A 27,762-nucleotide genomic window follows, 5' to 3' on the forward strand; every position below is an offset into this window, starting at 1 on the left:
GCTACTGGACCACCAGAGAAGTCCCCATCAAACTCCCTATTTTTAAAATATTCTTTTTCATATTCTTTTCTATTATGGTTTATCACAGGATATTGAATATAGTTGCCTGTGCTATACAGGAAGACCTTGTTTATCCATCCTATATATAATAGTTTGCATCTGCTAATCCCAAACTCCCAGTCCTTCTCTCTCCCACATTCCCTCCCCCTTGGCAACCACATGTCTGTTCTTTATGTCTGTGAATCTATTTCTGTTTCATAGATAAGTTCATTTGTGTCACATTTTAAATTCCACATACAAGTGATATCATATGGTATTTGTCTTTCTCTTTCTGACTTACTTCACTTAGTATGATAATCTCTAGGTCCATCCATGTTGCTGCAAATGGCATTATTTTGTTCCTTTTCACGACTGAGTAATATTCCATTGTGTATATATACCACATCTTCTTTATCCATTCCTCTGTCGATGGACATTTAAGTTGTTTCCAGGGTTTGGCTATTGTAAATAGTGCTGATGTGAACATTGGGCTGCATGGATCTATTTGAAATTTGGTTTTCTCTGGATGTATGCCCAGGAGTGGGATTACAGGATCATACAGTAACTCTATTTTTAGTTTTTTGAGGACCCTCCATACTGTTCTTCATAGTGGCTGCACCAGTTTACATTCCCACCAACGGTGTAGGAGGGTTCCCTTTTCTTCACACCCTCTCCAGCATTTGTTATTTGTAGACTTTTTTTTTTTTTTTGAAAGGCAGACTGCCACATGCAGTGCTTCATTTGCATGTGTCTGGAGTCTTGGAAACTTGACTACCCTACATTCTCCTACAAATGGACCTTGAGAGCTTGTTTGGAGGTTCTAGCAGGGGAGTGCAGGTACTTATATACCCTTGACCGAAGAACTGTCCTCCTCTATCGGGGAAGGTCATCCTCTTCCACCAGGCTCACAGCTTCCAGAGAGACACACATGGAGCAGAAGGAGATACCCGCCTAGCTGGCCACATTGGCCTCACATCCTTTGTAGACTTTTTAATGACGGCCATTCTGACCGGTGTGAGGTGGTACCCCATTGTGGTTTTGATTTGCATTTCTCTAATAATTAGCCATATGGAGCATCTTTTCATGTGCCTATTGGCCATCTGTATGTCTTCTTTAGAGAAATGTCTATTTAGGTCTTCTGCCCATTTTTCGATTGGGTTGTTTGGTTTTTTGTTATTGAATTGTAGGAGCTGTTTGTATATTTTGGAAATTAAGCCTTTGTCTGTCGCATCATTTGCAAATATTTACTCCCAGTCCATAGGTTGTCTTTTCGTTTTGTTTATGGTTAAACTCCCTGTTTTCAAATTAGGTCCCATTCACAGGAGCTGGGAGTTGGGACTTGAACCTGTCGGTTTGGGCGACACAATTCAACCACAACCCTTCTGGTCCTTGGCTGCCGGTTAAATCGGATGCTGAGCCCACTTAGACCTGCAGAGTCAAGTCTCTGGGGGTCCAGAATGCTGCATTTTGGATACTGTTTTCATAACATTTAATTTTGATATAATTTCAAACTTACAGAAAATTTCAAGATTAGGGCCAGAAACTCCTATAGACTCTGCCCAGATTCACCAATTGATTCCATTTTGCCCCATTTGATTTGTCACATTCTGTGTCCGTAACTGTCTGTACCTGTGTCTACATCTATTATCTATATACATATATAGATATTTATACGCATTTTTCTGAACCTCTTACGACTACGTTAGAAGTGTGATGCCCCTTCACCCATAAACACATCACTGTATATTTTCTAAAACCCAGGATTCTCTTTTATAACCCGGTGCAGTTCTCAAGATGGGGAAATTTCACATCGATACAATACTCATATCCAGCCCACTGTCCATATTCAAATGTCACCAGCTGCTCTAATGATGCCGCACTAGGGAGGGTCTTGGTACCCGAGCAGGTTGCCATGGCAGCTGATGCTGGCAACCAGGTCAGCAGGTGACAGCTCAGAGGAGCCTGGGCTGGACCTCCTAGGGAGCCAGCCTTGGGGGAGAGGGAAAGGGGAGAGCATCCCCTTCCCCAAGCTTGGAGATGGTACTGGCCCCGGGGTCAGAGTTTATAGAGCCTTGGGGACCACACAGAGCGAGGTTCCTCTTGGTCCTCTCAGATCACTGGGCGGTGTTAGGACTTGAACATGTCTTTTTGGGGAGACACAATTCAGTAGGACAAGGAGAGCCTAAGTTCCTGGGGGCATGGGCTTTAGAGGTTAGGCATTGCTGGGCAAGGCGGTGGGCGGGCGTTCACACTGGGCATCTCCGAGCTGTTGCTGGCCCTTCAGGTCCCCCGCTATTGCCCCGCGCACACGATGTCCCCCCCTCGTGCCAGCCCCTCATGCTCCCGGGGCAGACGCTGCCTGCCAGACTCTTGCTTCCTTGTGGAGGAGCCTGGCTACTGTGTGGTGCCCACTCCCCACCCTGCCTGAGTGCTGGCATGAATCCTGGTGCCCCACCTCTTTGCTGGGGATTGGCCTGTGTGTGGATGTGTGACCCCCTTCTGGCCAATGAGATGTGAGGGAGGTGGGGGGAGGGCAGCTTGTGGAGCCACCACATTCTTCCGTTTGTGACCCCCCCAGCGACATGGACTGACCCCTCCTGCTGCCCTCTCTCCGGTTCTCTCTCTTCTGCCTCCTTCTTTCACTTAGAAGGGCCCTTTTTTTTTGCGGTATGCGGGCCTCTCACTGTTGTGGCCTCTCCCGTTGCGGAGCACAGGCTCCGGACATGCAGGCTCAGCGGCCATGGCTCACGGGCCCAGCCACTCCGCGACATGTGGGATCCTCCCGGACCGGGGCACGAACCCGTGTCCCCTGCATCAGCAGGCGGACTCTCAACCACTGCGCCACCAGGGAAGCCCGGAAGGGCCCTTTTGATTACTCTGGGCCCACGAAGACAATCCAGGATAACCTCCCCACTTCAAAGCCAGCTGATTAGAAGCTTAATTCCATCTGCAACCTTGATTCCCCCTTGTCGTGCAACATGACATAGTCACAGGCTCTGGGGACTTGGACGTGGACATTTTTGGGGGGTGTTATTCTGCTGGCCACAGAAAGTTTCCTTGCTCCTAAGAGGGAGGCCAGGGAAAATGGTCCCTTTCTGCCTGTGGCCACTGCAGCTTCATGATGAGATGTCTGGAGCAGCCGCAGCCCTGGTGCCATCTGATGATGAATACAATGCAAAAGGAGGAAGAGCCAAGGGAACCACAGAGCAGCAGAGACGGGAGGCTATGAGGAGGGAGTCCTGCTGGGAGGAGTCCAGGAGCCTCTTTTTGGAGGAGAGAACAGGTTGCCTCATTGCTCAAGCCCATCTAAGTGTGTGTCTCAAAAAGACTACATTTCCCAGCTGCCCTTGCAGCCAGGTGTGGCCATGTGACTAAGTTCCACCAATGAGATGTGAGTGGAGGGTGGGGAGAGGAGTAGGAAAGAGGGAAGAGATGGAGGGGTTTGAGGGGGTCCTGGGGGCTGTCACTTGGGTGTGGCCTGTTGTGAAAGTTCGTCAAGCTGCACACTTAGGAGAGATGCTCTTCAACACTAAAAAGTAGAAAAAGTACCAAGAGGGAGGGGCACAGCCTCGTCTCGAGCTGGGCATGGACTGTGCACACCCAGCTGTCTGTGGGAAGAAACAGTCTTCTATTTTAATAAGCCAACACCTTCTGGGGCGTGCCTGCACCTGTGAAACCAGACTCCAAATGTTGTCTGCTGAGGCCTGGCTTTCTCCCTGCCGATGCCAGCACCCTTTCCAGATGCTCAGGAAGCATGCATCTCACCCTGTCACCAGCTGCTGTGCAAGGGATCTGTGGGCCCTGGTTTGAGCTCTCTGCCTAGACCCTCAGCCAAACCTCCTTTCTGGGGCCTTCCACTGTGGGAGAAAAATAGACTCTCCTCATCAGGGCCAGAGAAGTCAAGGCCAAGAGCAGTATCCTTTTCAGGAAGGACGAAGCTTCTTAAATATGAGTGGAGGACGTTTGCTATTTGAGGCAACAGCAGATGGCAAGCATCCCATCCTCCTGTCCTGCCACATGGACATACCACACCGGGCCTCACCTACATGTCAGTCATTTTCTCTCGGGGGTGGTCCTGCCCCCAGGGGAGGCTGGGCCGTGTCTGGGGACATCTGTGGTCGTCATGACTGGGGGTGGTGGTGTGCTCCTGGCATCGAGGGGGTGGGGGCCAGGGATGCTGTTCAACACCGACAGAGCCCAGGATGGTCCCACAGAGGATGATCCAATGTCCACAGTGCTGAGGGGAGACGCTATTATGTGTGAATAAAACACGCAGCGGATGGGGAGGCCCCACACCACCTCCTTGGGCTCTTCTCAGATGACGGTCACCGTCTGGGCCACCCTCAGACCCCCCAGCCTCGCCGGGTCCCCCTGTCATCTTCACTGCCTGAGTGCGGGTAGGTGGGCCGGGCTGCCTTTCCCAGGAACCCCAGGATGGACTCTTGCCTAGCTTATGGACCTTCCAACTCAGGAGGAACTAATTTAGTCTTAGTGGAGGGGGGCATGCAGGGAGCTTTGCTGGTCTTATGATTTTCCCTCCCTGCATCTCCATAGGAACTGGAGCGCGCTTTGAAATCCAGAGACAGAGGGTTTGGGACCCTGAAGCCTCATTTCTGCTTCCTCTGGCTCATCCTTTGCCCGAGGTGATGGACATTGCACGGTCGAACCACCCAGAGGTGTGAAGGGCAGTGGGTCCCTTGGCTTCTGTCACAAAACTGTGCGAGGCAAACAGCCCCCCTCCCTGGGGTGTTGCCTTCAGAACCAGCACCTATGACTCAGCGTCGCCTGGGCTGGGCCGGGCTGGGCTGGGCCTGGGCCACATGCCTGGGCCTGGCCGGCTGCCTGCCTCATCGTGGTCCTCATCTCATCCTCCAGCAGCCTCACCAGACACGTTTCCACGGCGATGGCAAAGGAAACACACCAGGAAGGGCTGTCCCTTCTACCTCATTCTGTTTGTCAGAGCTCGTCCTGGGCTGGAGAATTGTATTCTGCTTTAGAGAAAGACCCCAAAGTCATGTGACAGAGGGCATGGGGACAGGGAAGGGTGAAGAACTGGGGCCTTTGTGCCATCCATCTCCCGCGGTCATAAAGTTTTGTAAAAGATGCCACGGTGGTAGATGAATTTAATTATTACAGCAAAATGCAATCTTGCCACATGCAAAAGTGTTGAGGGTTTTAATGTAGCTCAGATTTTCCTTCAGCTTCTCCCTCTCCCTTTCTCCTTGCTTTAGACGGCGTCACCCTGCGGCTCCAGCTCCCACCAGGCGGCCCCTGCTCCAGCCCTTTCAACACCACTCCCGGTGGTCGTACTTCTGGATGCAGCTAATCTCTGAGTTGTCTGCTCACCCCATTTCACTTCTCAGATCTATGGGAATGGATTCTCCCCTGCATCTTCCTGAGGGAACCACCATTGCCCACACCTTGGCTTTAGCCCAGTGAGACCCGAGTCAGACTTCTGACCCCAGACCTGTATGAGAATAAATGTGTCTGGTTTGAAACCACTACATTTGGGGTGATTTTTTACAGCAGCCCAGGAGGCTCATACAATGCCACCAACTGCCAGGCTCTGTGGGGACGCCGGGCCCCAGCGGGGACCCATCACTCCCCTCACGCAGCTCAAATCTCCAAACCCAGCAAGGGAACTGCTGCCAGGAGGCCCACGTCTGGGGAGAGATGTTGCCACTGAGCAGGAGGAATGTCTGGAGAGGGGAACGCACAGCCTTTGACTTCTGAATCCCTGTCACCATTTTGGCCATGTTCACCTGTACTCTTATGGCCTGACGTATTTCTTCAAATCAGAACATCGACCCATTTCTTTTAACTGAATACATGTGAGCAAAAAGAGGTGTATTGTCTCTGTAAATGGAAAACCAATACAGCTTGCCATAAAGAAATGAAAACATTAAAAAAAAAGAAAGAGAAAGAAGAGAAAGAAGGCGTAAAAACTAGTGGGTGAAATCTGATGAGGGAAAACAGAGGTTTTGCCTGGTATTAAAGTAGCTCCCTCAAGATGACTTATTAATTTCAAGGGGAACACCTTTACTTGAATGTGGAGAAGCCCGGAGTGATGCCCTGAGTCAGAGGATGGAGGTCACGTCACCAGCAACGGGACACCTGTGCTCTGGACACCACCCTCCCAGGAGGGCACAGCACTACATCTGCAGGATTCCTGCCAGCACATACAACCTCTCATTGATCATGAGCCAATAGGAAAGAAGCCCAGGATGAAGGATGTCCTATAAAATAACTGACCAGAACTCCTCAAAATCATTCGGGTCATGAAAGACAGAGTGAAGCGTTGTTAGATTAGAGGAGACAAAGGAGACAAACATCCTGCTGCACTGGGACTGGCTCCCGGGCCAGGAAAAAAAAAAAGCTGTAAAGGACATTACTGGGACAACGTGTGAAATCTGAACAAGAATTCTTGATTAGATAAGGTACTGTATCAGTGCTACTTTTTTCTGATTTTGACAATCATGCTGAGGTGACAGAAGGGAATATCCTTGTTCTTAGAAACACACTGGGGTATTTAGGGGTAAAGGGGTGTGCTCCCTGCAGCTTGTCCTCAAACGTTCAGGAGAGAGTGCAGACAGAAGATGAAGCTACCTGCAAAATGTCACAGCTGGCAGGTCTGGGTGAAGGTCCCTGGGAATTTTCAGGAAACCTTGCAACTTTTCTAGGAAGTTTGCAATTATTTCAAAACAACTACAGAACAACCAGAAACGAGGTGTGCAAACAAACACCAATGAGAACAAAATGAGGTTATTAAATTCTAGCTTTCACGACCTGCCCCGGGCTTGGGCCTGCTGTCCCTTGGTTAAAAGGGATGAACAAAACTGGGGGAGGTTAAACTTTTGCTGAGACTTTCTTCCTGAGATTCCCAGAAGGACTGTAGAAGAGAGAGGGGAGTAATGTCTCAGCCCCTTATTTGATGTTATTTATCGTGGGACTGTATCCCACTTAAAGGCACCGTGAAGACACCAATCCGTGTGTCCTTGCTTTGGGAAACATCCTTGTAGAAGGTGGGAGCCATGGAAGGCTGCTGAGTGAGGGAAGAGTTGTGGCTGATGTCCAGGGAGAATAATTTAGACTCAGGAAGGCCCCGTGCATCCTTGATCTTTGGTCAAGGGCATTTCCCATCACCACTGAAGTTTGCAAATGCAGCCCCAGCTGGAGCTTAGCACTGTATGCTGTGGGTACGAGTCCTGTGCAATCTTGGGCAATGACTGCCTCTCTGAGCCTGTTTTCTCCTGGGTGAAAACGAAACGGGGATGATGATGATAAAATCCACCTCGCAGGAGGGACTGTGTGTGTTTGCGGGGGGCGCGGGGGCGGGGGCTGCTGGCGGGGCTTTAAGGAGATGCTGCGCGAAGACCTTGGTCCAATATTAACGCCCCGGCGGAGGGACCAACATGCCGTTGAGAGCAGCGGCATCTTGTGTCCGCTACTGGTACTGCAGCCTCTTCCCTGTGCCTGCGGAGCTCTGTTCCAGGTGCCGGGAGTCCAGGCACCTTCCCGCTGCAGCAGAGCCCGTATTCTAATGGGCTAACAAGACAACAGATAGGTTAAAAATGCAATACGTGAGGTCGTGATAAAAGCTATGCAACGGCAACAAAATTCCCGTAGATTTAGGTAGGAAAACAAGGAAGCTCTACTTCAGATGGGTGGTCAGGGAAGGCTTCTTGGAGGAGGTGAAATTTAAGGTGCCTCTTAGAGAACTCATTCACATGAAAATCAAGGGAAGGGTAAGTGCACAGGTTGGTGTAATAGGGAAGAAACCTTGTATTCTATTACAAGCGAGTCCCTACGGGGATGTTTTCTATCAGCTTAAATTAAACACAATGGCCCATCTCTGGGAGCCCTGCCTCCCAGGGAATGAGCATGAAACTAAAACACCTCTGTTCAGCTCCCAGGAAACCTCCTGACCAGGCCCACCCGAGAGCGCTGCAGGAGGAAGACATTCACACCGCCCCTCCGGGCTGATGGGAACCAGGAAGTGCTTGGCTTTAGTCCCGCCCCTTTCAGTATGGAAGAAACCTGCACGCTATCTCAGGGAAGATGGTTCTTTGGGATGCAAGTCCACTGTCTTCTCCAGATCAAGTCGCTATTCCTTGTCCCAACGACTCGATTTATTAGCTTGTCGTGCGGGGAGCAGCAGAAGCTTGGACTCGGCAACGGGGCAGCAAGGAGGCAGCTCCCCAGAAGGGTGATGGAGTAGGGCCGGGGCAGTGGACGGCGGGGACCCTGCAGACCCACCTGGGCCACTTGGACAAACTCACTCAGGACTCAGGAAGGGATGCGGAAGGTGGGTTTCAGTGATACGTTGTTGCGTAGCAGACAGCCCCAGGTTAGCGACCTAAAACCGCAGTGTGTTACTTGCCGGAGTCTGCATCCTGGGCTGGTCCCAGTGGGACAACTGCCTGGTCCACAAAGTGTCTGTCGGGGCTGGAGTCCCCTCACTGTTGGGGTCTAGCTGGGCACAGATTCAGACCTTGGTGTGGCTGCTTGGGCTTCCTCCAAGCGTGGGGGACGCAGAGTGGTCAGCCTTCCTCCCTGGTGACCCCTGCAGTGGGCAGAAGCAGAAGCTGCAGGCCCAGGACCTCACATCTGCCCCATTCTGCTGGCCAGAGCGTCCCCACCCAGATTCAAGGGGGTTTGACTCCACTGCTCCACGGGGGAGCTGCGGGGTGGCACTGCCCGCTCTGGAGACAAGCTGCCCGCCGCACTGAGAGAGAGCCCAAGTGTCGGGCAGCATCCCTGGGTTCCGGCCCATATTCTGCCTCTGGACGCCCAGTTTCCTTAGTTTGAAACGAATGGATGTATTTCGTGCTTCACAACATCAGGGGTGACTTTCTCTGTGGGCCCTGCTGAATTTGGAGTTGTTTAAAAAGAAATTGGGTGGAGGTAAATTGTGAGACAGGTGAGTGGTGACCCAGCTGCTCATGTCTCTCCTCCTTCCCCTTTTCTCATGTGACCCTCTCTTTCTCTTTATTGAGGGAGATTTCAAGCAACTGCTGGTTTTTTAAATTTTATTTTATTGAAGTATAGTTGATTTACAACGTTGTGTTAGTTTCTGCTGTACAGCAAAGTGACTCAGCTATACACATATATTCTTTTTCATATTCTTCTCCATTATGGTTTATCAAAAGATATTGGACATGGTTCCCTGTGCTCTACAGTAGGACCTTGTTGTTTTTCCAGCCTATATATAATAGTTTACATCTGCTAATTCCAAACTACCAATTCATCCCTCCCCCACCCCCTCCCCCTTGGCAACCGCAAGTCTGTTCTCTACGTCTGTGAGTCTGTTTCTGTTTCGTAGACAAGTTCCTTTGTGTATATGTGACCGTCTCTTATTCCATCTATTCATCCATCCATCCTGCCATCCACTCATTCATACTGTAAAGAACACCCACGAATAAGAGCGTCATCAGTAACTTCCCCATCTACAATCCCCACAGGCAACAGTGTCCTGAATCCTTTACACGGTCGCTGTTCTCTCCCTCTTAAGAGCCCATCACGTGCACATGTGCGCACGTGGACGTGCTCTTTCCCCTCGGCTTTGCTCCTGAGCTGTGTCTGTGCTGCTCTGTGGCCATGGCTCATTCATGGTCCCTACTGTACAGGACCCAGCTTCTCAGGTCACCGGTCTCCCATCCGCTCGCCTGTGAGTGGAGTCCTGGGCTGTTTTCCACTCTTTCCCACTACGAACGGGGCTGGTCTGAGCAGCCTTGCTCGGGTCTCCTGATGGATGTGCTGGTATCAATCCAGGAGTGAAATTGCTGAGCGTTAGGGCAGACCAGTGTTCAACCTGATGAGATGATGCCAAGTTGGTTTCCAAAGCTGGACCAAGTCACTCATTGATCCATATCGTCTCCAACATTTGAATGGTTGGCCTTTAACATTTCTGCCAGTTGAATGGATGTGAAATGTGATCTTACTAGCCTCTGCCTTCACTTCACTGACACCAGGCACCTGCTCCTTTCTTTAAAAAAAATTAATTAATTTTTGGCTGCATTGGGTCTTTGTTGCTGCACGCGGGCTTTCTCTAGTTGCGCAAGCGGCAGCTACTCTTCGTTGCAGTGCGCGGGCTTCTCATTGCGGTGGCTTCTCTTGTTTTGGATCACGGGCTGTAGGCGCGTGGGCTCCAGTAGCTGTGGCTCACGGGCTCTAGAGCGCAGGTTCAGTAGTTGTGGCGCACGGGCTTAGTTGCTCCGCGGCATGTGGGATCTTCCCGGACCAGGCCTTGAACCCATGTCTCCTGCATTGGCAGGTGGACCCCCAACCATTGCACCACCAGGGAAGTCCCTGTTGTATTTTTTCGATTCCACCTACAAGTGTTATCATACAGTATTTGTCTTTCTTTGTCTGACTTACTTCACTTAGCATAATACCCTCCACGTCCATCCACGTTGTTGAAAATGGCAAGATTTCATTCTTTTTAAATGACTGAGTAGCATTTCATAGTATATATATACTACATCTTCTTTATCCATTTGTATGTTGATGGACACTTAGGTTGCTTCCATGTCTTGGCTATTGTAAATAGTGCTGCTATGAACATTGGGGTGCATGTATCTTTTTTTTTTCTCTTTTTCAACATTATATTGTGCACAATTTCAAACACATACAAAAGTAAAAGGAAACCATATTGCGTTGTAAACATCAATCTTGTTTCCTCTGTACTTGTAGCCTTCTCTTACCCATGTATCCTCCACTGCTACTGAAGCACATTCTAGGCTTTCTCTTGACGAGATCTTTCATTGGATCCAGTGATAACTTAAAGAAACTGTTATTCATTGAGCACGTACTGTGTGCCAGGTGCTTTGCACCTGTGGCCTCATGCACACCTGAAGACTCTGGGGGAGGGGCTGGGGCTCAGAGCAGCAGTAGGAGAAAGGGGGTTGGTTGTGATCCAGGTAAAGGCCGGGCCCTGGGAGGGCCAACCCTCCCCGCTTCATGAGGGGCTGGGCTTCTCGCCTGTTCTTCCTGGGCTGAGCTCTGAGAAGCCTGTGTCCATCCCATCAGAGGCTTGGGGAGCAAGAAGGGAGAGGGTGAGTTGGGGGCTTGCTCCTCGCCCCCTGCCCCTGCCCCGACACCCTGCTCGGCCCTCCCTTGCAGACTTGGGCCTCTTCTGCACCAAGACGCTGGTGGAGGCGAGTGGTGAGGACACGGTGGAGGTGCAGCAGCCCTCAGACAAGAAATGGGACCCGACGGGCATGCGACAGATCTGGCCCTGCAAAGGCTCCCGTTCCCACAACACCATTGCCAAGTACACACAGGACCAGGCCTCATCCTTCCATGAGTCCCTGCCGGTGAGAGGCGCGCACGGGCAGAGGCAGGGGGTGCGGAATCAGGGGACTTGCAGCCCCGGCTGCGGTGGGAGGGCTCCAGGAAGGCCGCTGACCCAGGCCTGCCTACCCCTGTGACCAAGCAGGAGAAGAAGGAGAGTGAGCACGAGGGGTGTGGGAGCCGGACAGCACCACGGGAACCCCTCCTAGGCGGGGACGCTTTGCCCCTGCCCTTCAGGACTCCTTCCCTTCCCGGCGCCTCTCCACCAACCTGCGCTCTTCATCCCCACAGCAGTGCACCGGACCCGAAGATCCATCACATCATCAAGGTTGCCACCAACATCGACCTGTCCCATGCCAAGCGGTCAGTGGGGCTGAGGCCAGCAAGCTGGGGCGGGAGTGCTGATGGCAGAGTCGGGGTCGCGGCTCACTTGTGTTGCCCCCTCGTCACGGCGGGCGGAAGCCCCAGCTGCAGGAGCCGCTGAAGCTGCCCGCCTTCACGCGGGTAACCTCCACGGGCACCATGCTGAGCCACGTGGGCTGCACCATCCTGGGCCTGAACATGGCGCAGCTGTACGTGAAGGTCCCAGGCAGCCGAACCTGTCTTTGTGGATTAGTGATTTTTTCCGCATATATACCCAGGAGTGGGATTGCTGGATCATATGGTAGTTCTATTTTTAGTTTTTTGAGGAACTTCCATACTGTTTTCCACAGTGGCTGCACCAATTTACATTCCCACCAACAGTGTAGGAGGCTTCCCTTTTCTCCACACCCTCTCCAGAATTTGTTATTTGTAGACTTTTTGATGATGGGCATTCTGACAGGTGTGAGATGATATCTCATTGTAGTTTTCATTTGCATTTCCCTGATGATTAATGATGTTGAGTGTCTTTTCATGTGTCTTTTGGCCATCGGTATGTCTTCTTTGGAAAAAATGTCTATTCAGGTCTTCTGCCCATTTTAAAAAATATTTATTTATTTATTCATTTATTTAATTTTTGGCTGCATTGGGTCTTCGCTGCTGCACGTGGGCTTTCTCTAGTTGCAGTGAGCGGGGTCTACTCTTTCTTGTGGGGCGCAGGCTTCTTATTGTGGTGGCTCCTCTTGTTGCAGAGCACAGGCTCTAGGCGCGCAGGCTTCAGTAGTTGTGGCACACGGGCTTCAGTAGTTGTGGGTCACGGGCTCTAGAGTGCAGGCTCAGTAGTTGTGGCGCATGGGCTTAGTTACTCCACGGCATGTGGGATCTTCTCGGACCAGGGCCTGAACCCATGTCCCCTGCATTGGCAGGCGGATTCTTAACCACTGCGCCATCAGGGAAGCCCTTCTGCCCATTTTTTAATCAAAAAAAATTTTTTTTTTTTTTTTGCGGTACGCGGGCCTCTCACTGTTGTGGCCTCTCCCGTTGCGGAGCACAGGCTCCAGACGCGCAGGCTCAGCGGCCATGGCTCACGGGCCCAGCTGGTCCGCGGCATGTGGGATCTTCCCGGACCGGGGCACGAACCTATGTCCCCTGCATCGGCAGGCAAACTCTCAACCACTGTGCCACCAGGGAAGCCCCCCCCAATTTTTTTTTTGACATTGAGGTTTTTGTTAGTTTGCTTTTTCTTAGTTCCTTGATTTTCTTTTTTTAAATTGAATTATACTTGATTTACAATGTTGTGTTAGTTTCAGTTGTGTAGTAAAGTGATTCAGTTATATATATATATATATATATATATATATATATATATATATATATACCCTTTTTCAGATTCTTTTTCATTGTAGGTTATTACAGGATAATGAATATAGTTCCCTGTGCTATACACTACGCACTTGTTGTTCATCTGTTTTATATATATAGTAGTTTGTATCTGCTAATCCCAAATTCCTAATTTATCCCTCCTCCACCCCATTTCCCCTTTGGCCATAAGTTTGTTTTCTATGTCTGGGAGTCTATTTCGGTTTTGTAAAAAGTTCATTTGTGTCATATTTAGATTCCACATATCAGTGATATTATATGGTATTTGTATTTCTCTGTCTGACTTACTTAGTATGATAATCTCTAGGTCCATCCATGTTGCTGCAAATGGCATCATTTCATTCTTTTTTATGGTTGAGTAATATTCCATTGTATATATGTGCCACATCTTCTTTATCCATTCATCTGTTGTTGGATACTAAGGTTGCTTCCATGTATTGGCTATTGTAAATAGTGCTGCTAGATGTTGACTTGTATGCGCTGTTTATATATGTTGGATATTAACCCCTTATCGGTCATATCATTTGCAAATATTTTCTCTCATTCGGTAGTCTGCGTTTTCATTTTGTGGATGGTTTCCTTTGCTATGCAAAAGATTTTAAGTTTAATTAGGTTCCATTTGTTTATTTTTGCTTTTATTTCCTTTGCTTTAGGAGACAAATCCAAAAAAATATTGCTGAGATTTATGTCAGAGAGTGTCCTGTCTGTGTTTTCTGGTTTCTCCTCTTACATTTAGGTCTTTAATCCCTTTTGAGTTTGTTTTTGTGTATGGTGTTAGAGAATCTTCCAATTTCATTCTTTAACATGTATCACTCAGTGACGAGACTGCCTTTTCTCCATTGTATGTTCTTGCCTCCTTTGTTGTAGATTAATTGACCAATTAATTAATTGCGTGGGTTTATTTCTGGGCTTTCTATGCTGTTCCATTGATCTATGTGTCTGTTTTTGTGCCACGTGTCTAGATTTTTCATTTTATTGTCCTTTGATGATCAGAAGAACTAAAATTTAGCATGGTTGTTTATGATTAGCATTTTTGTGTCTTGTTAAATAAAAACCCTTTCCTACCCCAAGGGCAGAAAGATGGCTACCTTAATTTCTTTCCATAAGTTTTAAAGTTTTGTTTTGGCCTTTAAATCCTGAAATGATTTAGAGTTGCTTTGGAGTGTGGTGTGAGGTAAGTGTGGTGGAGAGAATAACGGTCCCCAAAGATGCACCCATCTTAATATCTAGACCCTGGGAACCTGTCACCTTATATGACCAAAGGGATACAGATGGTGAGGTGGGCAGACTAGCCTGGTGACCCAGGTGGACAGAACTTAATCCTGTGGGTCCTTAAAAGCTGAGACCCTCTCCCGGCTGTGGTCAGAGAAGTGAGAAGAGAGTCTAAACATGAGAGAGACAGGCCTTGCCTTGAATATGGAGGAAGGGGTCTGGGCCGAGCCACGTAGGGGAGTCTGGATGCCGTGAGCAGCCCTCCGTTGACAGCCAGGAGGAAACAGGGACCCAGTCCCAGTACTGTGAGGAACCAAACTCTGCCGACCCCCAAAGGGGCAGGGGACTGGTCCTCTGGAGCCTCAGGAAGGAGCCAGCCCCACCCAGTGAGACCCATCTTGGACATCTGACCTCCAGAACTGTCAGATGTTACATCCCTCCTGTCTGAGCCTCTAAGTTTGTGGTGATTCGTGTGCAGCAGTAGAAGAGGAATCCACAGGGATCCGGTCTTATTTTCTGCTGTCTGCGTGCCCCGGGCCCAGCACCTGCAGTGAGATGTCTCCCAGCTGCTGCTCCTGCTCTCCTTCCATCAAAGTTCCAAATGCCTCTCAGCCTGTGCTAGTGCCCCTTCATTTTCTGCCCAGTGAATCTCAGCTCCTGGACTGTGAACTTCCTTGCTTCTTTACTTGTCTGAGCAGCAGAACTGGACCCTGGCTCTCCTTCAAGGGCTGCCAGAGCTCTGGCCCCTGGAACGCCCTCTCCTGACCCCATATGAGCGCCTGGCTGGAAAGAGGGATGTGGGGCTACGGTGAAGCCACACTCTGCCCCTCCTATGGGACTGTGGGTGGGGGAGGCCACGTCTCAGCCTCCCTGGAGCTCGGTGCCCAGTCTGCACCCCGGGCTGTGACCAGTCCCCTCTCCTGGGGTTGTCATGGGGACAAATGCACTGCCTCATGGGCTCCCTCGTGCAGGATGGCAGACATAGTCGCAGCTCGTTGGAAGTGGGTCTAGTGAGCCATCTCATAGCTAAGTGGCCTTGATTGTTTTAGTGTCTTCTTAAAAAGATTTTTATTGGAGTATAGTTGATTTACAGTGTTGTATTAGTTTCTGCTGTACAGCAAAGTGACTCAGTTATACATATATATATTCTTTTTTATATTCTTTTCTATTATGGTTTATCACAGGATTCGAATATAGTTCTCTGTACTCTTCAGAAGGACCTTGTTTATTTTTAAAGTATTTTTATTGGTGTATAGTTGATTTACAGTGTTGTGTTAGTGTCTGCTATACAGCAAAGTGACTCAGTTATACATATACATATATCCACTCTTTTTTAGATTCTTTTCCCATATAGGTTATTACAGAGTGTTGAGTAGAGTTCCCTGTGCTATATACTATGTCCTTACTAGTTATCTATTTTATATATAGGACCTTGTTTTTTATAAGTGGCCTCACTTTTGAACAAAGATTTTGTATGGGACTTTGCAGTGATGACAGATCTCTCTGGTTGCAACGACCGTGGAACTTATCTTTTTGTGAGTCACTGCATGCCAGGTGAGGGTTTAGGACACTTCACAACAATGGGATTTCTTGAGGATCTCCCAGATTGGACCAGACGCTCTCTAAGGCCTTACTGTCTGGGACCCTCACAGAGGTGATGGCAAGGCCACACCCAGGGGCAAAGCATCAGGGGCACGGGAGTCTTAAATGATGCATAGGGAACAGCCAAGCAAAGGAATGGAGAGTCACGCTGGGTGGGGTCTCCACACAGAGGGTTTGGGGGATGTGGTCCTGTGATGCCCTGAGGGGGTTTCCCAAATGCTGGATCCCAGGATTGGGGGCGGGAGTTGGGGCGGTGAGGACAAAGCAACTATCCTAACAATCACTTTCTCACTTTTTTTTTTTTTCTTCTGTTTTTTGGCCGCATGGCTTGCAGGATCTTAGTTCCCTGACTAGGGATTGAACCCGGGCCCTGACAGTGAAAGCGCTGAGTCCTAACCACTGGACCACCAGGGAATTCCCATGATCACCTTCTTTTGACCATGTGAGACAGCCTATTTTGAACACCAGCTATCGCTGAAGTTATTTCTCATGAAATGCTGGGGCTGGAAGGGTATGTATCAGGGCGCTTGTGGCTGCAGGGAACAGAAAGCCCAGCTACAACAACTCAGCCTTAAGAGAACTATTTGTGTCAAGTAATAGGAAGCCCAGACACAGAAGGCTCCAGGGTCGCCAAGTCGATGATCTTTCAGCTCACATCCTTAGACTAGCAGGTCTCATGGTCACAATGTAACAGGGAAGAACAAAACTGACTCCATGTTAGCTCTGTTTCTTTTGCTTTAACCTTTGTGCCCTGTTGCCTGTGCTTAGTCATGCTGGCTCTGCACCTTTTGTCCAAGAATGTTGCCTGTAGCCTGAAATATACAGGAGAGCCCTAGTCTCAGGGCTCTGACCTTTAAGAGCCCATTCATAGGGAGATAAAAAGTGCAGGACAGGGCTTCCCTGGTGGCGCAGTGGTTGAGAGTCCGCCTGCCGATGCAGGGGACACGGGTTCGTGCCCCTATCCCGGAAGATCCCACATGCCGCGGAGCGGCTGGGCCCGCGAGCCATGGCCGCGGAGCCTGTGTGTCCGGAGCCTGTGCTCCGCAACGGGAGAGGCCACAGCAGTGAGAGGCCCGCGTACAGCAAAAAAAAAAAAAAAAAAAAAAAAAAGTGCAGGACAGAGAATAACATTTGCCTTGCTGGAGGTTTACAGGAACATCCTGACCTGACGTAGGTGGACAGCTGCGAGAACAAAGGATTCCAGCACCATGAAGCCTGCAGCAACCTACTACTCCCCTCCCACACCTTGCCTTTAAAAAGGCTTTGCTGAAACCCTTCGGGAAGTTCAGGGTTTTGGAGGCACTAGCCACCCGTCTCCTTGCTCGGCCCTGTGATAAACCTTTCTCTGCTCCAAACTCTGATGTTACAGTTTGCTTGGCCTCCTTGTGCGTCTCGGCCACATGGACTTGTGTCTGGTAGCAGGATGACTGCCTGTGCTTTAGACATCACACACAGTCCCAGAAATAACCAAGAAGAAGACACAGGGTCTCTTCCTCCTGTCTCGAGAGAGGACACCATCCCTCAAAGCCCCTGCAGACCTCCTCTCAGGTCCCATTCCTGAGCCAGTCCTGGGGAGGAGATGGGACCCCTGGTGAACTGTCAACCCCAGCACTGACTCCCCCAGTGTGAACTCAAACAGGTCCTTTACTAAGAAGAAACGTAGGGTGGAGCTGGGTGTGTGCCCCAGCACCAAGCCCTGTTCCCAGGGTAACTGCTCACTCAGCAGCCCTTCCCTGAGAGCCCTCCCAGGCCCCGGGACACCAGTGAATGGGGCACTCGCGGCCCCTGGCCTGGGAAGGCGACTTGCTACAAGGCTGTGCCAAACACCATGGAGAAGTCAAACCAGTGCCCAGATGCAGGGAGACCCAGGAATGGGGCTGCCTTCCTGAGGAGGAGCCCCCAGGATGTGTGCGGGCAGAGGCACTGACAAGTGCAAAGGCCCTGAGGTAGGTGCCTGTTTAAAGAGCAGGAAAGCAGAGTGGCAGGAAGGGAGCGGGCCGGCTGAGGTTGGAGGGGGGCCCACCACCTCGGATGCGTGGGCATGGAATGTGGGCGGGCCGTGCTCCTGTTGCCCGGTGACCACAGACAACAAGAGCAACGCTGCAGGGCTGGGAAGGGGCCAGCACATGGGGCACCACCAGCAAAGCTCGCTCTACAGCCACTGCATGTCGGAGGCCGAGGACCAGCCAGAAAGGGGGCAGGATGACAGCACCCTGGGCCTCCGGGGCCCCACGTATGAGAACCGAGGGTCCAGGGACCCCAAATACCAGGGTCTGAACGATGGGGACCTGGGACTGGAAGACCAAGAGGAGGAAACTCCCCCTGAGGAGGTGACTGGGGAAGAATTCGTGGACCCCCAGAACCCGGAGGAGGCCCTGGCGGAGCTGGAGAGGGCTCTGGAGAAAGACGCGGAGGAGGGCGTGCCTGAGATGAGGTGGGCAGGAGAAGTGGGCGCCCAGGCTGGGGTGGGCGGGGGTGGCCCTGGGCGTGGCTGCACTGGCCTGGGTGCTCACTCTGGGGGTGAAGTTGTCAGCACCTCGCTGCTCTGAGGAGGAAGGCGGCAAACAGCCCCTGTCCAGGTGGCAGGTGAGTCGTCGTGGAAAACCCTATGCAAACGCCAACTTTGGAGGTGGCAGAGTTGAGAGGTTGTGAGCCCTCCATCCGACAGAAAGAAAAAGAAATGGGGGAAAATCTCCCAACCCCCAAAGCTGAAACCATTGCATGTATCATAAGCTGCCAGAAACGCTTTCAGTGGCCAGGAGGACACCCGGAAAAACGCGGGTGCTCCCTCTAGGGAGGGACCCCGTGCCCTAGTGTGTGCATGGGTTCCTCGGCTGGAGCCCCTCGCCACCTGGTCCTGGGTAAGCACGCGTCCCCTCAGGCACTGCAGAGGGGCTTTTGCCCTCCCGGCACAGTGACGGAGCTCGCGTGATGGGCGCACAGGGTGCCATGTGATGTGGCCAGCAGGGCAGGGGACGTGTGCCATGTAGAGGGCCGGGGCTCGGGGAGCGGTGTGAGCCGGGACAGGAGACTGGATGTCTTGGTGTTCTGCGGGCTTCCTGGAGGGCACTGTCCATGGCTCAGCATCCCCTCTGTGGCCCTGCAGGCGGGAGCAGGTCTCTGTTCCATTTCACAAAGGAGGGAACCGAGGGCACTGGCTGGTGGCAAAGCTAGGATTTCAGATCAGGTCTTTGTGGTGCCAGGGCTTTCCTCCAGAGGGCGGGGCGGGAGCACAGGGATGGTTCTACCCCGCCGGGGGGAGCAAGGGCTCTGGCCTCAGCATCCACCTTCCCTCAGTCGGCTGTCCACCTCCCAGAGGACCCCTGGCACCTCCGTGGGCTGGGAGAGGAGGAAGAAGAGGCGGCTGTTTGAGTTGGCGAAACCCAAGACCAACTGGCAAGTCTTGAAAGACAGGTGAGGTGTTGGGCGGCCTGGATGGGGGGTGGTCTGAGAGGGAACACGGTGCCCTCGGCAGCCTCTGGGTACCGGCCAAACCAGCGGAGCCCAGCACAGAGGCGGGCGGGGCCCTGTCTCTCGCAGGATGGGGTGCTGCTGCAGGGGCTACGCCTGGATCACCCCCCGCATGAGGAACCTGCAGTTCTGTGTCTACTGGTGAGTCCCACCCCCCCGCTGCCCTCATCATCGGGAAGGGGGGCCTTCACCGGAACCACCCTTCCTCTCCTGGGACAGGGCTGGGGGAAGGACTCTGCATTGGGGGCCCCGCCCCAGGATTCCCAGCTCTACCTGGAGCTCTGGACCCAAGCCCCCGGCTTGAGATGGGTGTGCTCCTAGACGCCGGGCCGCTTCTCAGTTGCGCCTCTTTTTTTCCAGCTCCCTCCTTCTCTGAGCACCAGCCTTGCTCAGAATAACCTACACTCCCCGTGCCTCTAAGACTTTTCTCCCGCGTCCGTCTCTGACCTGCCTCTGCTGCCCATCTACTTACTCTCTCCTTTCTTCCCACCTGGAGGCTCTCCCTCTCTCCCCCTCCAGCTGCCCCTCTCCCCGCTGTCTGTGTTTATGGGGTGCCCTGAGTTCTGCTGCTGAATGGGACGCAGACCGCTTGGACCCTGGCTTCTCTCACGCTGAGCCCCACTGGGTGTGTTCCAGGCCATCTGTGTACTGGACAGAGAGGTTTCTTGAGGATACCACCCTCACCATCATGGTGCCCGGTAGGTTGACCCGCCTAACCCTAACTCCTTCTCCGCAGGGGTGTAGGCATCAGGGGGAGGGGGCGCTGGCCAGATGCCTGCGGCCGGGTCACCCCCATCTCACCGTGACCTGCACCTGGCTCTGTTTGGGGAGACCGAGGGGCCTTCCAGCCCCAACCCTCCCAGGGGTCCCTGCGGGACTGCCCCTCCTCCATCTCCCAGGAGTGCCCCCACCCCCAGTCTTCCAGGGGCCTCCTCTCTGGAGTCTGTCCCCAAGCTGGAGGCTGGTCCTGGCGGGGGAGGGGTGGGGGGCAAGCTCTCCAGGGGAAATCACAGTTTGCATCTCAGTCAAAGTGGGGTCAGTACTAGAAAACTCATTTCTGGAGAGCGGCTCAGGGCAAGTTCTCTCTTGGGTTTAGAATCCCCTGCAGTGAGCACGGAGGCCCCTGGAGCCCAGGCCCGTCCTGCAGAGGAGCCTGAGCCCCTGTCCCCCCCCACCCCTGTGTGCCCCGCGGTCCCTAGGTGAGGGTGTCTGCTGTGAGCTGTCCCTTGTGTGAAGCTGGATTCAGGAGGAAGGAAGCCCTCGGGGAGGGGCAGGTTTCCAGGGAGCTGTTTCCCCTTTTGTGCAGAGGTGTCCCGCTGGCTGGAGGAGCTGGCCCGACCTAAGAAGTTCTACTCGGAGTATTACAACAACAACAGGTAGGGGGCGGCCGGGCAGGGACCACTTTTTCTCGGGGCTTGCAGGGGAGGGTCCAGGTCCTGGGACCAGGAGACCCATTCACGCCGGCCAGACAGTGAGCCTTTGAAGCTCAGCTACCCAGACAGGACGCAGGAGGCTCTCAGGGCCACAGGGCAGGTGCTGGTGTCGCTCTGGGCAGCTGGCGGTTGTGAGACTGATGGTTTTAGGCGCCTGCCTTCTGGCACGATTCTGTCTCAGTTCTTGCGCCTTCCACGCTTGCTGACGTGGGGTCTGGAGTTATCAGACACAGACTAGTTTCCTATCTCACGCACGTGTGGAAAGGACAACATACCCGAGAGCCCCACTCACCCATATTGACAGGCTCCAGCTACCGTTTCTGAGGCCATCGCTGTGACCACAACTTCTCACCTTAATGCTGGTTGGAGCGTAATCTGGAGGCACCTCTGTGTGATCTGTAATCTGGGGTGACCTCTGTGATCTGTAATCTGGAATGACCTCTGTGTAATCTGTAATCTGGGGGGTGACCTCTGTGTGATCTGTAATCTGGAATGACCTCTGTGTGATCTGTAATCTGGGGTGACCTCTGTGTGACCTGTAATCTGGGGTGACCTCTGTGTAAACAGCTCCGTGGAGCACAGCCAGTCATGGATGGCCCCGGGCCTTCTGGTCGGGCTGACAGTGTTTATCCACTGCATTCCAGCCTCAGAGATGTGAAAATAAGAGTCTGCCTCGGATCAATGAAATACGGCTGTTTCTGGGGCAGAGGCAGAGATGAGACCCGGTTTTAGGAGGTGGGGTGGTGGCAGGGCCGACTTTCATCCCTTCGATCCACCTCCTGACCCCAGCCTGATGGTGGGAGTAGGGGAGACGGCTGGGAGGGGACTACCAGGGAGAGGGTCGCTCCATCCTTGAGAATAGGGGGCTCTGTTAGGGATTCTTTTAGGAACCCCTCTTGGAGATATTTTGAAAACCCTGCACTGCACCAGGCTCTCCCTGAGCCCCAGAGTCAGAGAGGAGTGGTACACACGCAAGCACACAGACATGGCCCCGGGTGGCGGGTTAGGGTCTCAGACCTGCCTCTCCCTTAGGACCAGCCCCATCTGGCCCATTCCCCAGTCCACCTTGGAGTACCGAGCATCCAGCCGCCTGCGGGAACTGGCCACCCCGAAGGTCCGGAATAACATCTGGAGCATACACATGTCTGAGGTGGGTGCCCTTCTCCCCCTGGAGCTTCCCAGCTCCCCCCGGGGGCTCAGCGGCTCCGGAAGGGCAAGAGGCAACAGACGTGTGACTGCTTCCCTGAACCATCGGGAGTCACTGGGCTTTGTTCAAGAAAAGGCGTTACTTTCCTCCCCCGGGCCTTGAAGGCAGCGCAGGGACCACCCTCCGCTGCCTGTCAGCTCGGAGGGGAGCCGGAGCCGTCTGCTTCCACGGCGGCGGCGGGACAACCGCGGTTCAGAGGTGACAGCGGAGTTCAGTCCCTTCTCAATCTGGTCCTTTGCGCTCCTCCAGTTGAGGCTCCCCCCCGCCCCAGCTCAGGCCCGACTCCGCCCCGGTGGCCCGCAGCTACCCTCCGGCACCTGCGCGCTGCCCCGGCCTGGCCAGCAGCACGGAGTCGCGCTCCCCTGGGAGGGGCCGCCGCGGGGGCGTCTCGCACCCACCGAAGGACACACGCTCGTTTCTGGGTTTTGGTTCTCGCACACACGGCTGCCGTGAGCATCTGGGTCTCTGTGGGATACGTTGCCGTATCTCCAGGGTCAACACCCAGAAGCGGGGTCCTGGCCAGGAGGCCTGTCCGACTTTATCAGAGACTGACCACCTGCTCCCACAGTGGCTGCCCCGTCGGGCACCGTGTGTCTGTTTGCTGGTTTGTCCGGTTATTCCTTTACGGCCGCCCTGACAGGTGTGTGGTGGGATGGCTTTGTGGTTTAATGTGCATTGGATCTGTGTCTTTTCATGTGGTTGTTTGACAGAACCCCAACTTGAACACTTTTACAACTAAATGCAGACAACACACTGCTTCTCCCAGAAACTCTTCATGTGGATTTCTAACAGGCGAGCGTAGTTTAAAACCCCTAACAGCAAAGATCCCACTGAAAGAATGTAACAATAATACCTTAGTGTCCAAATACCCAGTCCATGTTCCGTTTCCCCAGTTGTCTCAAAAAAAGGCTTCAGCAGTCAGTTTGGTTGGATTGGCATCCGGAGGAGGGTCTGGCCCCACCTCTTACCTGGAGACGTACCTGCTGTTTTCCTGAAACCTGCCTTGCCTTTGCCAGTTTAGCCTTCGAGTCCTTCTGTGCTCCAACACCCTCTGTGTCTCCCCAGTGCCCCAGGAAAGCCAGCAGGATGGGGCCTTCTCCATCCCTACTACCCCATGTGCCCCCTGTTGGACTAAATGCAGGTCCCTCAACAAGTCCCTGGGCCTTGGCATGTGCATCTGGGCATGTTCCTGCCCACCCTGGTGGGGCCCCCATCCGACACCCCTTCTTGCTCCTTCCCAGCCCCTTTCACATGCGCTCTGGATGGGCTGTCATCCTTCCCTTAAACGTGAGCTCCCCGAGGACATGTGTCTGTGTCTGCTGTGGCCTTACTGCAGAGCTGGCCTTGCCCCGTGCAAGGCATGAAGCGGTCGTCAATATTCTTCAAATGCATGGATAAGTGACTGTTTCCCTGCCTGTCACCCCTGCAGACGGGGGGCCCCTTGAGGGCAGGACCGCAGGCTGACTCAACTGCCTCATCTGGTGACCTGAGCTGTGGGGGCCGTCCGGGTGGGCAGAGAAGGAGGGGAAGAAAGGAGAGGGGACGGAAGGGGTGGTTGAGAGGGGTGTGAAATTGTAAGCGCCAGGATGTCTTTGACAAGAGTAATGTCTGTGATTTCTCAGCAGGACATTTTCAGGAGGAAAGGGACTCATCTTTCAGTCTCCCTAGAGAACATTACAGCCAATCCTCTGCCTCTGGGCAGTCTCCTACCCAAAGTGCACCCAGCAGAGAGCTTTTGTAAAACATTAAATGTTACACACACACCAAGTGCTTGTACAATTCACCCTCCTACCAGCCACGTTTTGGGATCTCTCTCCTCCCACCTTCCTGCCAGGGCTTGATAATGCCAGACTTTTTCACTTTTGCCAAATTTGTTGGCATGGAGTGATAGTTTGCTGTTTTAATTTACATTTCCCTGGTGCACAGAGAAGATTATTGATCCTTTGGGTTTACTTTCCTGCACAATTAGCTCAGTTTCCTATTGATTTTTCATGTTATTGATTTAGAGAAGCTCTTTATTTATGATGGCTACTACAAATCCTTTGCTGAAGACACTGCAAACTAACTTCTTCCCAGTCAGTCTTTTGTCAGTGTTGCCTTCAGGGTCTTTCTGATCCAGGGGCCATGAGGAATCATGGGCTGCTTTACTCTTTCCCCTCTAATTCTGTTTCTAGGTGTCCCAAGTGTCCAGGGCAGCCCAGATGGCCACCCCCAGTCTGAGGATCATCCAGCTGGCAAAGCCCAGGGCTCCAGCCACCCTGCTGGAAGAGTGGGACCCCATGCCAAAACCCAAGCCACACGTGTCAGACTATAACCGCCTCCTTCACCTGGCCAGTAAGCAGGTCCCCGGGGACTTGGCATCTTATGAGGTGTCCTTCCCCACTGGACGCGGGTGGGGGCAGCCAGTCAACTTGGACCTGCTTCTGCCAGATATGTGCTTCCCTAGCTCTACCTGCACTGCAGACCAGCTGTCCGGATCCCTGTGGGCAGTTCATCTGTGGCCTGCATGGGCTCCCTGGGGACTGGCAGAGGGAATCGCTCCCTCTGGGAGGGGGCGGTTTGTGGGTCTCCCTACAGCAAGTGGGTGCAGAAGGGAAACTTGGGGTGCAGGGCCAGGGCTAAAAGAGCCAAGCTGGGGCACAAGGGCTCTTTACATGGTGTTGGCCTGACTTTTTTCCTGTCCTTTATTTTATTTATTTTTTTATACAGCAGGTTCTTATTAGTTATCCATTTTATACACATCAGTGTATACCTGTCAATCCCAATCGTCCAATTCAGCACACCACTCGCCCCACCCCCCTGCGGCTTTCCCCCTTGGTGTCTGTACGTTTGTTCTCTACATCTGTGTCTCAACTCCTGCCCTGCAAAACGGTTCATCTGTACCATTTTCCTAGGTTCCACATACATGTGTTAATATACGATATTTGTTTTTCTCTTTCTGACCTACTTCACTCTGTATGACAGTCTGTAGATCCATCCACGTCTCAAGAAACGACCCAATTTCATTCCTTTTTATGGCTGAGTAATATTCCATTGTATATATGTACCACAACTTCTTTATCCATTCGTCTCTCGATGGGCATTTAGGTTGCTTCCATGACCTGGCTATTGTAAATAGTGCTGCAGTGAACATTGGGGTGCGTTCATTGTTTTTTTTTTGTTTTTTTTTTGTGGTATGTGGGCCTCTCACTGTTGTGGCCTCTCCCGTTGCGGAGCACAGGCTCCGGACGCACAGGCTCAGCGGCCATGGCTCACGGGCCCAGCTGCTCCGCGGCATGTGGGATCTTTATTTATTTATTTATTAAAAAAACAAAACAAAACAAAAAAAACATGGGTTTGTGCCCCTGGACCGGGGCACAAACCCGTGTCCCCTGTATCGGCAGGCAGACTCTCAACCACTGTGCCACCAGGGAAGCCCCGCATGCGTCTTTTTGAATTATGGTTTTCTCTGGGTTTATGCCCAGGAGTGGGATTGCTGGGTCATATGGTAGTTCTATTTTTAGTTTTTTAAGGAACCTCCATACTGTTCTCTATAGTGGCTGTATCAATTTACATTCCCACCAACAGTGCAAGAGGGTTCCCTTTTCTCCACACCCTCTCCAGCATTTGTTGTTTGTAGATTTTCTGATGATGCCCATTCTAACTGGTGTGAGGTGATACCTCATGGTAGTTTTGATTTGCATTTCTCTAATAATTAGTGATGTTGAGCAGCTTTTCACGTGCTTCTCGGCCATCTGTATGTCTTCTTTGGAGAAATGTCTATTTAGGTCTTCTGCCCATTTTTGGATTGGGTTGTTTGTTTCTTTAATATTGAGCTGCATGCGCTGTTTATATATTTTGGAGATTAATCCTTTGTCCGTTGATTCGTTTGCAAATATTTTCTCCCATTCTGAGGGTTGTCTTTTCGTCTTGTTTATGGTTTCCTTTGCTGTGCAAAAGCTTGTAAGTTTGCTTAGGTCCCATTTGTTTATTTTTGTTTTTATTTCCATTACTCTAGGAGGTGGATCAAAAAAGATATTGCTGTGATTTATGTCAAAGAGTGTTCTTCCTATGTTTTCCTCTAAGAGTTTTATAGTGTCCTGTCTTACATTTAGGTCTCGAATCCATTTTGAGTTTATTTTTGTGTATGGTGTTAGGGAGTGTTCTAATTTCATTCTTTTACATGTAGCTGTCCAGTTTTCCCACCACCACTTATTGAAGAGACTGTCTTTTCTCCATTGTATATCCTTGCCTCCTTTGTCATAGATTAGTTGACCATAGGTGCGTGGGTTTATCTCTGGGCTTTCTATCTTGTTCCATTGATCTATGTTTCTGCTATTGTGCCAGTACCATATTTTCTTGATTACTGTAGCTTTGTAGTATAGTCTGAAGTCAGGGAGTCTAATTCCTCCAGCTCTGCTTTTTCCCCTCAAGACTGCTTTGGCTATTTGGGGTCTTTTGTGTCTCCATACAAATTTTAAGAATTTTTGTTCTAGTTCCATAAAAAATGCCATTGGTAATTTGATAGGGATTACATTGAATCTGTAGATTGCTTTGGGTAGTATAATTTTCACAATATTGATTCTTCCAATCCAAGAACATGGTATATCTCTCCATCTGTTGGTATCATCTTTTTTTTTTTTTAAAGCAAGCATCTGCCTTTTTAAAAAAAAATTAATTAATTTATTTATTTTTGGCTGTGTTGGGTCTTCATTTCTGTGAGAGGGCTTTCTCTAGTTGTGGCAAGTGGGGGCCACTCTTCATCGCGGTGCGCGGGCCTCCCACTGTCGTGGCCTCTCTTGTTGAGGAGCACAGGCTCCAGACGCGCAGGCTCAGTAGTTGTGGCTCACGGGCCTAGTTGCTCCACAGCATGTGGGATCTTCCCAGACCAGGGGTCAAACCCGTGTCCCCTGCATTGGCAGACAGATTCTCAACCACTGCGCCACCAGGGAAGTGCCCTGTTGGTATCATCTTTAATTTCTTTCATCAGTGTCTTATAGTTTTCTGCATACAGGTCTTTTGTCTCCCTAGGTAGGTTTATTCCTAGGTATTTTATTCTTTTTGTTGCAATGGTAAATGGGAGTGTTTCCTTAATTTCTCTTTCAGAGTTTTCATCATTAGTGTATAGGAATGCAAGAGATTTCTGTGCATTAATTTTGTATCCTGCAACTTTACCACATTCATTGATTAGCTCCAGTAGTTTTCTGGTGACATCTTTAGGATTCTCTATGTATGGTATCATGTCGTCTGCAAACAGTGACAGTTTTACTTCTTCTTTTCCAATTTGTATTCCTTTTATTTCTTTTTCTTCTCTGATTGCCGTGGCTAGGACTTCCAAAACTATGTTGAATAATAGTGGTGAGAGTGGACATCCTTGTTTTGTTCCTGATCTTAGAGGAAATGCTTTCAGTTTTTCACCATTGAGAATGATGTTGGCTGTGGGTTTGTCATATACAGCCTTTATTATGTTGAGGTAGGTTCCCTCTGCCCACTTTCTGGAGAGTTTTTATCATAAATGGGTGTTGAATTTTGTCAACAGCTTTTTCTGCATCTATTGAGATGATCATATGGTTTTTATTCTTCAATTTGTTAATATGGTGTATCACATTGGTTGATTTGCATATATTGAAGAATCCTTGCATCCCTGGGATAAATCCCACTTGATCATGGTGTATGATCCTTTTAAAGTGTTGTTGGATTCTGTTCGCTAGTATTTTCTTGAGGATTTTTGCATCTATGTTCATCAGTGATATTGGTCTGTAATATTCTTTTTTTGTAGTATCTTTG

General features: G+C 51.2%; 1 protein-coding gene across 1 annotated transcript in view; it reads left to right on the forward strand.

Moving 5' to 3' along the window:
• Positions 1 to 1,951: 1,951 nt before the first annotated feature.
• The window catches only part of SPMAP2 (sperm microtubule associated protein 2), a gene marked incomplete at both ends in the record, with an annotated part of 31,532 nt that continues 5,721 nt past the window's right edge, over positions 1,952 to 27,762 (forward strand). Inside the window, 14 exons of the mRNA XM_081232672.1 lie at positions 1,952 to 1,975; positions 2,324 to 2,443; positions 4,358 to 4,436; positions 5,271 to 5,345; positions 11,161 to 11,354; positions 11,477 to 11,698; positions 11,800 to 11,920; positions 17,971 to 18,319; positions 19,183 to 19,299; positions 19,426 to 19,497; positions 19,993 to 20,054; positions 20,663 to 20,732; positions 21,822 to 21,939; positions 24,171 to 24,330. Coding sequence (XP_081088798.1) covers positions 1,952 to 1,975; positions 2,324 to 2,443; positions 4,358 to 4,436; positions 5,271 to 5,345; positions 11,161 to 11,354; positions 11,477 to 11,698; positions 11,800 to 11,920; positions 17,971 to 18,319; positions 19,183 to 19,299; positions 19,426 to 19,497; positions 19,993 to 20,054; positions 20,663 to 20,732; positions 21,822 to 21,939; positions 24,171 to 24,330 — 1,783 coding nt within the window. The remainder of the gene's footprint in view (positions 1,976 to 2,323; positions 2,444 to 4,357; positions 4,437 to 5,270; positions 5,346 to 11,160; positions 11,355 to 11,476; positions 11,699 to 11,799; positions 11,921 to 17,970; positions 18,320 to 19,182; positions 19,300 to 19,425; positions 19,498 to 19,992; positions 20,055 to 20,662; positions 20,733 to 21,821; positions 21,940 to 24,170; positions 24,331 to 27,762) is intronic.

The sequence above is a fragment of the Mesoplodon bidens genome (genome assembly GCF_964165515.1).
Source record: "Mesoplodon bidens genome assembly, chromosome: 4".
Classification (NCBI taxonomy): Eukaryota; Metazoa; Chordata; class Mammalia; order Artiodactyla; family Ziphiidae; genus Mesoplodon; species Mesoplodon bidens.